The 13539-nt window shown below is 42.7% G+C and overlaps 1 protein-coding gene across 1 annotated transcript in view; it reads right to left on the reverse strand.

The window, feature by feature from the left end:
• The window catches only part of UNC79 (unc-79 homolog, NALCN channel complex subunit), a 129543-nt gene that overhangs the window by 108141 nt on the left and 7863 nt on the right, over positions 1-13539 (reverse strand). Inside the window, 2 exon segments of the mRNA XM_033140685.1 lie at positions 2280-2450; positions 7006-7310. Of these exon segments, the coding sequence (XP_032996576.1) occupies positions 2280-2450; positions 7006-7310 (476 nt within the window).

Raw genomic sequence — 13539 nt, forward strand, 5'->3', positions numbered from 1 at the left:
AAAATGCAAAATAAACTGGAACTTGCCTTTTCGAAGAACTGTGTGCTGGAGAGGCTTTGGTGATGTGGCCATAGAAAGCAGTTCTACATACCAAAGGAGGAGGGGACTCAGGAAATGAGCTAATCTAATCATGAGCAGCTCATGAATTTATATATGCTAAAACGGCATTGTATCTCAGATAGCATTCTTCTCCTGAAGAAGTCAGATTCCACACATACTCTCAAACTGACCCAGTAAATGGTTGTGATGTATTCTGCTTGTAAAATTTAAGACTGTAACCCTACAGTTTGCTTTCCTGGAAGTTCTGATTGTTTGTTTTTACTTCTGAGTAGACTTGAATATGATTGCACTGTGAAATTCTGAAATAGGCATGCTCCAATGGTATATTATTGATAATACAAAACACATAAAGACATCAAAAGCAGAACTAGGAGGAAAGATATAAAACACATATTATATTCAAATATAAATATCAATCAAGATATAATAATAATAATAATAATAATAATAATAATAATAATAATAATAATATAATAATAATAATAATAATAATAATAATAATAATAATAATAATAATAATAATTACAGTCCTGGGAATAGGTTGGGTCCTGAAAACACAAGTTCCAGGTTCGAAAGCCAGGGTAAATAGGTATGTTTTAATCCACCAAGCACAATACAAAGGTAGATGCATAGTGGGCAGAGAAGAAAAATAAAATACCTCTTCCCATCATCTTACATGCAAGAGTTAATGTTGACTATTGTTTTTTGGGAGAACTATTCCATACGTAAGAGGAAAATGTAGACATGGAGCCAAGAGAGGGCAGAAAATGTAATATTCCACTATTCTTAGCACTGATTCACTGACAGATTGAAAAGCATTTATAAACTACTTAATATTCTATTCTCAACACTGTATACAATATTTTAAAAGTTAATTGGAACAAAAATACATCCTAAAACCAATAAAATAGCATTATGAAAACACACAATAGCATATAAAAGCAAATGAAACAAAAATTCAGGGGATTTAAGCACATAAAACAGGGTCCAGTCTCATGGGTTAGGGAGAGCCCATCTGAACCAGACGTCTGAAGCAACTGCTGGTTGCTGCTTTGTGTATGGCACAGGGAAGAGTATTCTGTAATACTGTATAGGGGCAACAGCAGAAAGATGTCTGTTTTGAGGTCACACACACCCCTATGGTTTTATTTAGGGTGCAGTGCCACAAACAGAATTTCCTCAGAATACTGATGTAGTAAACAGAAAGCGAATTCTGATGCCTTTCCATTGTTACCTTTGTTACACATTACTGTAACAGCAAAATCAGCACAGTTCTGAGTCTTAAAAAATACTGGGTTGTATGTGAAATTTCAATGTATCCTGGGTATGACAACCAGGGGTAGGGCCTTCTCTGTGGTAGCCCCCTCAGAACTGTCAACTTTTCCCTTTTCTCGCGAGGAATCCTATTTGGAATAAGGGAATTTCCCTTTTAAAAAGGGGGAAAGTTGACAGCTATGACTCTGATAAGTTCCAAGATGATATTTTGGCACTTGTTATGAAAAACATACCTGTGCACTATACCCTTTCTGGATCAATTAATGGTGCCCTTGGGGTTACCATTCGTATTTTATTTATATTACTCTGATTTTACGTTTTAACTTGCACACTGTCATCTAATAGGTAGTGTACAGATCCTTTTACAGATAAATAAATAAAGGAGACCTTGGCATGAGAGGTGTTTTGCACCAATGAAGCTCCTGAAGCAGTGGGCATATCCATGGGAAGGCCCATAACATTCAAGTCGGTAAGGAGCTCTTGACAGGCTTTGGTACAATAGTATTTTTCAATTTCCCAAAGCCATCTTTCCACAGGCTTTGGCGAAGAATGCCGCTTTATTTGCAAAATTGCAATTTCCACCACTCACCTAATAAAGCCTGTCAGTGGAAGCCCTGCATAAGGGCTTCTGTTCCCTCAATCACACCCTGAACCACCTAAAATTGGCTCGGGGGGAATCAGGAGAATCCCCAGAAGAGGATGCGAGAGAAAGGGAAGTGGGATTGTTCCATCTGCCAGGCTGATACAAAACATTTGTAATAGCACAACATTGAATTCCACTGGGAGCATCGTAACTGTAAAATCTATACTCAATATTTTTATGTAGGACAAGGAGACGCCTTGGGGTTGTTTCTACAGGCCTGTTAATCCTATACAGTACACTCACGTTGCTACGGGAAACGCCAGTGTTTTTCCACCACCCTTTTCTTTTGGAATTCACTTACATATAGCCATAGGCAAGAACGAGGTGCTGAGATACTCGACGATGTCTTTGTGCAGAAAGGGTGGGAACGTGGCTAATGTGGAGATCATGGTATACGGTAAAGTGCTCAAGATGTCGTCGTTGAGAAACGGGAGCAAGCACGTGGTCGTGTAAAAAATGGACTGTCCGAGATCTGCCAAGGGGAAGAGAAAACAGACAACAGTGAATGCACGGCTACCATCAAAGCGGGAGAAGGCGTCCTATGTATTATATCAACCTTCCCACACCACCTGGTCCCATTCCAAAACAACTTCAGGGGTATCAGGTGGAGGTAAGCTGCTTTATAGCCTTCTGTGATAGATCCAATCAAGGTTACCGATGACCAAAGGAATCATTCTGGGGCACAGGGAGAATTGGGAGGCAAAAGAGGGAGTGGGGAGGGAGGTTTACAACAGAAATTAGAGGAAACTGTCTAGTCCTGTCAAAATAATGCTTGACCCAACAGCTGCTCTTCCCCCGGGAAGCCACCCTGAGTGCCCAGAAGCCAACTGAGCCACCCTGAGTGCCAAGAAGCCCACTTTGGGTAGTGCCATTTGTCCAGCCCTTGGGTAGTTCCTAGCAGTTGCTGGTGGGATCCAGTAGAGTGAGGAGGGACTATAAGGAGCAGGAGGTGGATGGAAGTCTGCCTCTGCTGCTAGACTGTCAGCTTGAGGCCACCAAAAGCCAAACTGCACTGAAAATGCAGTATGGATGAGGGAGAAAGGTGAACAAAGGAAGGATGGAAGTGAGTGAGAGGAGGAAGGCACGGCCTGGTCCAACACATTTAGAAAAAGCAAAGAACCAGCTTCCTGGCCTCTTCAGCAACAAGCCAAGTACCAAGCCCAGTTCATTAGGCACCACTGGTGACTGTTTGTCTGGATTTTAGGAAAACAGGAAGCTCCCTGTGAGTCAGGCCATTGGTCCGTCTAGTTCAATAGTGTTGATCCTGACTGGCAGCAACTCTGTGGGGTTTCAGATAGGGGTCTGCCCAGCCTTACCTGGAGATGCCTGGGATTGAACTTGGGGCCTTTTGCATGCAAGGCAGATGATCTGCCACTGAGCTATAGCACTCCAGGGTGCATAAAATTTCCAAAGTTAAAAGCACGTCCAAGTTACATTGATTTCAATGGGACACTTAATGCAATTGAAACCAAACTAGGACTTGAAATGATCTCCTGTTGGCTGGATCGCTCCTGAACTTTAAAGCAAAATCAAATTACCACTCCTTCTGCCAGAATTTCTGAATGAGAGGATCCCAAAGGGACTGTGAATGCAATTGGACATAACAGTTTTGCTGATTTACTCCAATGATTTTGGTATTATCAGTGTCCTAAATAGAGAAGCACAGACCTGCAACTTCAGTATGCATAATCAAGGAATACAAAATCTACAGCAGAAACACTTTTGACCAATGCTATCCATCACAGAGTGATCTGACACAAAGCAAAAAGCTATTAAAAGATATGTCACTATATTTAACATACTGTATGTATTACTATAATTACAGCATTCTCTTGGCTACAATATCATTCCCTGCCCCACATGGTTACTTGTCAAAGGTAGTATCTCTAAACATGGTGGTTCAATTCCTTTCCAGACTTCATGCAATGACAGTCAAAAGTGGGGTGCCCCAGGGTCCATTGATGTTTAACCTCACTGTAAACAACTTGGATGAAGCTATTAAGGGGGTGCTTATCAAATTTGCAGGTTATGCCAACATGGGAGGAGTAGCAAAGGTGGCTGAGGACAGAATTGGGATTCAAGATTACCTTAAAAGACTGGAGAACTGAGCCAAAACCAACAAAATGAATTTCAGTAGGGACAAATGTAAGGTTCTACGCTTAAGCAGGAAGAACCAGATGCACAAATATAAGATGGGGGACACCTGGCTTGCCAGTAGTACATGTGAAAACGATATGGGGCACTTAGTAGACCACAAGCTTAATATGAGTCAAAAATGTGATGCAGCAGCAAAACGACATCAATAGAAATTTAGTGTCCAGATCAAGAGAAGTAACAGTACAGCTGTATTCTGCCTTGGTCAGACCACACCTGGAATACAGTGTCCAATTCTGGGCACCACAATTTAAAAAGGATATCGACAAGCTGGAATGTGTGCAGAGAAGGGTGACCAAAATGATCAAGGGTCTGGAAACCAAGCCTTATGAGGCATGGTTGAGGGAACTGGGTATGTTTAGCCTGATGAAGAGGAGACTGAGAGGAGACAGCCATCTTCCAATATCTAAAGGGCTGTCACATGGAAAATGGGACCCAAACCAATGGCTTCAAGTTACAAGAAATGAGCTTCCGACTAAACTTCCAGAGGAACTTTCTGACAGATACCTATTTCCTCAAGTAAATGCCTTTCTTAAGCCTCCTGTCTCTATAGCAGGAGGACAGTGCTGAAACTAGTCAAGCAAAAGGGAACACATATGCACAATTAAAGCACTTTTACATCCCCTTAAACAGCCATGGCTTCTCCCAAAGAATCCTGTCCAAATTTTGCCAAGGCTGCTGAGAGTTACTTTCTCCTCACAGAGCTACAATTCCCTGAGAAGAGAGCTTGATTGTTAAACCACTGTGAGGACTGTAGCTCCATGAGGGGAACAGGAGCCACTCCTGGCCACTCAGCACCCTTAAGAAACTACAGTACCCAGGATTCTTTGGGAGAAACTTGTTGTTGTTGTTGTTCGGTCATTCAGTCGTGTCCGACTCTTCGTGGCCCCATAGACCAGAGCACGCCAGGCACCCCTATCCTCCACTGCCTCCCGCAGTTTGGCCAAACTCATACCAGTCGCTTCGAGAACACTGTCCAACCATCTCATCCTCTGTCGTCCCCTTCTCCTTGTGCCCTCCATCTTTCCCAACATCAGGGTCTTTTCCAGGGAGTCTTCTCTTCTCATGAGGTGGCCAAAGTACTGGAGCCTCAACTTCAGGATCTGTCCTTCCAGTGAGCACTCAGGGCTAATTTCTTTAAGGATGGATAAGTTTGATCTTTTTGCAGTCCATGGGAGAAGCTACAACTGGTTAAAGTGATATGATAGTGCTTTTTATGTATGCTGTGGGTGCAGCCTGTCTCTGAACACATGGAGCTGTGCCAAACTGAGCCAAGGCCATTGGACCGCAGTATTGTCTACCCTGCCAGGTGGTTTTTCTCCAATGCCTCAGGCAAGGGGCCTTTCCCAGCAGCTGCTACCTGGAGATCTTGAGAATTGAACCTGGGACCTTGAGCTTGCAAAGCATGTTCTCTGCCTCTAAGGGTGAAGGGGTGCAGCTAAGGCATTTTAGGGGGGAAGCTGAGTGCTTACACTCGGAACACAAGTTTCCAGTACCAAGACTGGTCCTTCCAAGCTTTGGACCTTCTCCTGTCCCACAGCTACCCTAGGTCAGAAGACGTTAAAGCTGTGGGAGGCTTGATACGATGGATATATACAGGAAATAAGGGCCAACTGCACCTTCTGATTGAAAGTAAAGCATGGCAGAATTTGCAATAGAAGGGGGGCAAGAACGTCTGTACAAAAGGGCTGCTTTGCATGTTGATTCCCTGATAGCTGCAATGTCAAGTGATGGCTTAGAAGGCTGAGGAAGCCTTTGTAAATCCAACACCACAAGGAAAACATTTGTGCCAGTGCAGACACAATGCTACACAGCTGGGTCACTTTGTTCATTCACAGCAGAGAGCCATCAAGCTTAGGGAAGCCATTGGGCTGTTGTGTATATTTGTGAGAGAATGAACAAATCAGCAGCCTAAAATGGCTGGCAGAATGGATGAAGAAAGCTTGGGGAAGGGCCATAGCATATTGGGGAAAAACATCTGCTTTGGATGCAGAAGGTCCCAGGTTTGATCTCTGGTACCTCTGGTTAGGACTCCTGTCTGAAATCCAGGAAAACCACACTGCCAGTCAGTGTAAGCAATACTGGGCTAGGTGGATCAATGATTTGACTCGGGATAAGGCAGTGTCCTATGTGAGATTTTGGGTGGGTGGGAGTAGGTTAAGGCAAGACTGACCCCCATAACACGTCTGGATTCCACAACACTTGTGGACTGCCCAGAGATCTTGAAGGGTGGTACAGTCGTACCTCGGAAGTCAAACGGAATCCTTTCTGGAAGTCCATTCGACTTCCAAAATGTTCGGAAACCAAGGTGCGGCTTCCAATTGGTTGCAGAAAGCTCCTGCAGCCAATCAGAAGCCGCAGAAGCCATGCCGGACGTTCAGGATCCAAAGAACGTTCACAAACCGGAACACTCACTTCTGGGTTTGCGGCATTCGGGAGCCAAAACGTTCGAGTCACAAGGCGTTCGTCAACCAAGGTACGACTGTACATGAATTTAATAAATAATATTAATAAATAAACACAGCAAGACTCCATTCCTAAAGCACTTGCAGAGAAGAGTAGAATGCCTCTAGAATCTAAGCCAACATTTTCAGATACATATCTCTACACCAATACATTATAACTGTCCTTGGATCCGTCAAATTTGCAAAACACAAAACATCTAGATATCTGCCGATTTACGGTTTTCTTATTGACATAAGCCCAGTGTAGATAATGGTGTGTCTACAGTACAGAAACAAGATACAAAATTTGGATCCGTGCCAATTCAAGCCTATTTTTGAAAGCTGTTGTTTTTTCCCCCTCATCCATACAAGCCTAGTGTTGATGCCATGCCCCCAAGCTGTCTGTAAGGATTCAAAAGTTCCACTTACCATGTTGACCATGTTGTAGCAAAGGAACTAGATCCAGCAGAGTCACCAATGTCACGTAAAGTCCTTGATAGTCCAATGAAGGGTAGTCTGATAACTGAGCATCACGACTTTGCTGGCCGCGTTCAGTGGGAGCATCTCGCAGGACGCTGTAAAGGAGGGAGCGAGTAACAGTAGGGTTGATGGAACTGACCTGTGGTCTTAGAGATGGGGTGAGTGGGAATGGCACAGGAAAAAGACACATGGTCATGGGCACTGTCAAATTGGAGGCATCTTGGTTCTCCTTCTTCCCTGTGCGGGACAAAATGCTGTTGGGGGGACAAAGAAAAAAAAGAGACAACAAAGACACAAAGAACAGCACATTACATTGAAATGACACTATAAAACAAATAATAAAACACCAGATACATCCCACATGAGATGCAATCTCTACCAATAACTAGTGCATCTTGCAAAATCTAGCAACAGTTCACTTCCATGCTTGGGGGAAAAAATACAATTCAGAAATTGCTACTTGTGGGGAAATTTTCCATTGCATCTCATGTGTTATCTGGTTCATAAGGAGCAAAAATATAAAAATGCATGTTTCAGTGGCACACCCATGTTTCACAGTTCTGCAAAATTAGATGCAATTTGCTATGGAAGGAGAAAAACAATGCAACGGCAGCAGCATCAGATTGTCTGAAATATATGTGTATTATTATTATTATTATTATTATTATTATTATTTTATATAAGAAAAGGATAATATTGGGGAAACATTTTGAATATCGTTGTTGGAAACCAAGGAGGAGATACTTGCAAAAAATAGGTGTGGCACTTCTAGAAACATGTTTTAGCAAAGAATAAACATGTGTGTTTGTTAAGAGAGCCTTAAAAATCACATGTTTATTGCATCAAAATAATGTCTGTATGTATTACATGATACTGTTTCATGACATTCCGTCAGTATCATCTGAGATAATGAGATTTCAACAGGCACATGGATTTAGAAATAATATAATATTTCTAAAATGTTAGCTAAACTACGTTTGGAAAAGCTTTAAAATAATATATTGTCGATGGGCTGCAGCATGTTTGTGAGCTTATGAGAATGGTAGTTTGTGTGTGTTTTTAATTTAGGGGAAGGAAGCATCTTATTTTCTGAATACAAACACTCTCTTGTTAACATGGTTACTTTTGAATTCTAAGGGCTAAGCAAGCATCACCCGTTGTATAGCTGCATATCAGACAGGGTCTTATCATACATTGCTAAGGCTACTTACGTTATTTATTGAACAAACTCACTACAGACTAAAGGAGAAATAATTTAGAATAATTAAAAGGCTTAGTGGGAATCAAAACGAAGGCTAAAAATTAGATTGCTATGCCTTCTCAATATCATTGCAACCATATTATTCCACTTTTCTGAAATGGCTATTTAAAAAAAAGGCTGCTATTGCAACAAGATGCACTAATCCAGGCAAAGTTAAGCACCTTTACAACTCACTAAAATCAACAGAAGAGGCGCAACACAACCCTATGCAAATTTACCCAGAAGCATGTGTAGTCAATGGGGCTTACTCCCAGGTAAGTTGCACATAGGACTGCAGCCTTAAAAATGTGCCTGGCTCTCTCCCACTGAAATCAGAGGAGCTTAAAGGTGCTTAATTTTGTCTCATGCATGCTCTTCACTTCTTTTGACTAATTTATCACACCACAACTATATATTAGCTAACTTATAAAAAATACATTTTGTTTACAATGCATCAAACCAGATACCCATTTCCCCCCTGTGTGTTTGGCATGGAAGAGGCACTGTTTGAAATGCCTACACAGAAGCTGACAACTTGTGGACCTCAGATATTGCTGGACTCCCAGCTCCCATCATCCCTGACCACATGCTAGCTGGGGCTGATGTGAGCTCCAGTCCAACAACATCTAGAGAGTCACCCTGGTATATCCTTGACCTTACTCTACCTACAGATTTCTATGGTTGATCATCTACAAAAGACAGAAGTTAGCATCCCATTGACTGTTCATTTAAAGGATGGATGTTGAGCCAAACTTAGATATTTCTGAAATCACCGGCCTCTTTATATACTGTTAACCTCATGAGTTGTCTTGCACATGAATAAGCAAGTGCGCAACTAGCAGGAAGGTGCCCCAAAGTCATCCAGTGAAAGTACTGGCACTGGGGAAGTAATTTAAACATGTGCAGGACAAGAGCTTATTGTGGTGACACAGGAACTGTCGACCTGTTTGGAGATTGTACAAGCGTTCTGGGTTGGTCAAGTATGCCAGCTGCCATCTTCCAACAAGTAATCTGTACCATCTACTCAACTCTACAAGTCTCAGTGATACAAACAGAGGCCACACAGCAGCAGGTTGTACCCATTATATTCAGCTTTTTAAAATGCCTTGTTTATTGTGCCTTATATACTTTCCTCATTCCTTTTGGTATCCCAACATCCAGTTACCATGAGGGTATTTTTCAAACGCAAACCAATAAAATTGCCTAAAGACCACTATCATAATCATGTCCATACTAATAAATAGAAGCAAAGGAAGCTGGCTTATATCATCGGACTATTGTCATTACTGTCTACACTGACTGATGGTGGTTTTTTTTGGGGGGGGGGGTTAATTTATTCTCCTATGCTGTGCTGTTCCATTGCCTTAGCTATTCAATTTCATTCTGTTCCGGTGCAATCCAATTGCTCATTTTTCTTTATTTGGCTGCAAAGCATAAATCTTGATCAGCTCTGGCTCTCTGAAGGTCTAAGGCATTCAAGGTTGTCCTCCTTCAAAATGGAGATGAAGCATCGAGAGACTACACATCCCAGCATGCAATTCTCCATTGCTATCGAATTTGCTTTCTGGCCAGAGCTAGTGAACTTTTAAATGTTTAAAGGCCAAGGATTTGCATGGCAATGTGCTTTCTTAGCAGGTCAAATTATCATATATCTTTTTGCCAGTTTTGTTGGAGTGCATGCAGAGGACTGAGGCAAATTGTAGAGTCTGCAGGGCAGGGAAAGGTATCTAATAGCCACTTGTGGCTGGTGTGGTGGGGCAGAGCTGTCCTGCTAATACCAGCATCACTACAGCTTACCTGGAGAGTGTTGGGGTGGCAGCAAGGTCAAGGTTGTTTGGACACAGTTGGATGCACCAGCAGAAGCACTGAACTGGTTCTTCAGGTGCATCTGTGCACGGTCTTTAATAGCCGCACAGCAGGCAAAAATCCCTAGTTGCCAGCATGGCATCCCCTTGTTAGGAACTGTTGCCTTCTACTCACCATGGAGCTGTCCAAATCAATGGGCAGACCATAAACCATGGTGCACCTTGGGGGTTTTTCCTAACCCAAATAGCATGACATTACATTCTGGGACTTGTAGTGTGTTAGGTGACACACCTCCATACAGACTAGTTATGCTACAGGGTGCCATCTATAGGGGGCTCTGGGTGCCTGAGCACCCACAAATTTTGTTGTTGTGGGTGCTGAGCACCCATGTCACAGGGCCCTCAATGCAATGTCTGGTGCCTCGCAAAGCACTGGAAGTCACGTCTGAGTCCTTGAAGATGCTTTCTGAGGTCTCAGAATGGTTCCAAGGACGGGAGGTGTGCATGATGTCATGATGTCACGTCACAGGGTGACGTCATGACATCACGCGCACTGGGCACCCATAACCTGGGGCCCAAGTTGCCTCCCCTGTTACGCAAGGACACTGTCAATGATGATCTAACTCCCATAAAGAGGAACTTAAAAGCGAGTACAGCCTTGAGGGAAGACAGTGTAGAGTCCAACTTTCAGTCTGTACCCACCACCATCTCCCAGAGGTGATTCGACTTGAAATGGTTCAAGAGCGCTTGCAACCTTCACTAAAACTGCCAAATACAAAAGAGGACAGGGCTTCTTTTACAGTTGTGCAAAAACCCGGATATTCAGTAGGAATATTCACTCACTCTTGTCTACGTGACAATTTGCACTTGCCATTCTATCCCAGGGATGGGGAAACTGCGGTGTTGTTGGATTCCAACTGCCACCAGGCCCAGCCTGCATGGTCAGGGATGATGGAAGCTGTTCAACAACATTAGGAGGGGCATGGACTCCCCAGCCCTGCTTCATCCTATCCTGCCCCACCTTTGCACCCAGTCACCCTAAAGATCACTCAATATGAGGAGCTCTGCATCAGCACCTTACACCCTGTCGTTGTTTTTATCACAGCCCCGTACCCCCCTGCAAGTCTATTTCTGAAGCTGAAGTAATCTTCAGCAATAGCCTCTGATGCAGGACATGGGAATGCATTTTTTTAAAAAAAAAAAAAAAATCTGGAACAGCTTTTGCACCTGCAGAAACTCTGAGAAGGGATCCTGTCCTATATCTTGAGCAGCTGCTATTTTATTTATTAAAAAAACACGATTTTCTCTTGATAAGAAGATAATAATTCTCTTTTCCCTCTGGGGCATTTGTTATATTTGCAGTCAAGTTAGGGGAAAAACAAGCTGGAAATGAGCAATGCATGAAAATTAAATTCATGCTTAATGTAGAGAAATGCTTTGGCCTGAAGGTCAACTTAAGGAGGAGCTCAATGAATCAATGTGTTATGCGCTGCGCATGGTGATTTATTTTTAATGTGATGTTTTATTTGTAAAAAAAAAAAAAGCATTTCCTTTACATTTTCCCACCCACCCATCTAAAACCAGCACTGCCCAATTTCCCTCCCCAAATTTGGTGCACCCTAAAGATTTCTGCAAGTCCAAGGGTCATGTTCACCCCCCATATGACTAATAGAAAGCCAACTAAATCCAAATGCAAAGGAAGTCAACCTCGTCATGAAACCAATGTCTGTTGTTCTCCCCAAGATGTTAGCATGTTGCAAATTTCCATTAAATCCAAATTTGTGACCTAGCTGGGAAGACTCCTTCTGAACAGCCTCATCCTTCAATGTGCCAGTTTATATATGTAATAATTGAAAGAGAACCTAGGTTGTGTTTTTTTCTTTTAGTAATCGAAATAACTCTTACTTGGAAATAAGTTACATGGAACTTAGTGGGACTCACTTCTGAGTAAAGAACAGAAGTGTTCTGCACACTTCCAATGATTCCACGCTAAAGATGTGCAGGCACTAGCAACTGAATCTGGTGAGAATATGACTATCGACAACAAGACCAGCAAACCATTCAGGAATATCTTTCGACAAGCCATATTCTCCAGTTGCTACTAGATTATGCAGTTTCCAGCTCACAAAGAGCATTTAGTTTTCTGGACTGAGAGCTCTCTTAGTGTGGCCTGCCCTGTGATGGTGTCTATGTGGGTCTAGGTCACAGGTGGGAAACGGGCGGCTCTTCCATATATTGCTGAGGTCCAGTTCCCATCATCCCTGACTCCTGGCCTTGCTGGCTGGCACTGGTGGGAACTGGAGTCCAAAACATCTGGAGGGCCACAAGTTCCCCATCCCTGGACTAAGGCAAGCCTGCAATCCTAAACACGCTTAACCGGGAGTCAGCCCCATTGCATTCAGTAGGACTTACTTCTGAGCAGGCATGCTTACAATTGCACCCTAAGAGTTCAAATTGCTAAGAATTCAAAAAAGGGGTAAAGTTCATTATATATATATATATATATATATATATATATATATATATATATATCCAGGTTTAAGGTGCAAATGCAACCCATGGGGCATTTTTCCCATGCAAGACTCATTGCTATTGAGTCTCATAGGTAACTCCATTTAAATGAATGTCCATCTTTGGGATTCTGGCACAATATTCATTCATAATCAATAATCAATGCATTGGTGTAGAACCTACGACAACCCAGAAGTTGTTGGACAACAACGCCCATCACCCTTGGCCATCTGGTTGGGATCAGGATGGTGGACTAGATGGGTCACTGGCCTGATCCAATAGGATCTTCTTGCTTTCTTCTTGGTTGTGCTGGCTGGGGCTGATGGAAGTTGCAATGCAACAATGTCTAGAGAGTCACAGTTTCCTTGCCCCCGACTTAATGGGTTGCATACACACTCTAGGCCTGGAGTGTAGCCTTTTCACTTCTAATGTCTCCTAGCTTCTGGAAGGTTCAGATCTAGGATTTGGGTTGCTGATTTGTTTTGGACAAAGTAGGACACATTTCCACCCGAAACTGAGTGCAGGTTTCAAGTCACCATCTCAACCTCTAAATGTTTTAAGCCCATTTCTAGCTCATGGAGGGGGTAGTGGGACTTGAAGGCACTCCAACAAATACCCCCTGGGGCGTTAAGCTATTGGCCTGGGACCCATTACAGCACTGCTCCTTCTCACATGGCCAGAAGCATTATTTGATAAAGGGGTTGCTTTTGTGTATTGATCAGCATTTGTACTTTAGCAAAACTTCATGTCTGTTCTCCTTGGAGTTTAAAGGAAACTAATTAGCCAAACGATCTAAGGAGGCCCGGAAAAGACATGCAATGGGTTTTAATTATAGGTTCCAACTGCACATTAGGGGAAATTGCAAGTGTTTGATATTATCGCCATTGGAAATTTTATGAAAATTTGGCAGACGACTCAGATGGAACT

The sequence above is a fragment of the Lacerta agilis genome, chromosome 1 (genome assembly GCF_009819535.1).
Source record: "Lacerta agilis isolate rLacAgi1 chromosome 1, rLacAgi1.pri, whole genome shotgun sequence".
Classification (NCBI taxonomy): Eukaryota; Metazoa; Chordata; class Lepidosauria; order Squamata; family Lacertidae; genus Lacerta; species Lacerta agilis.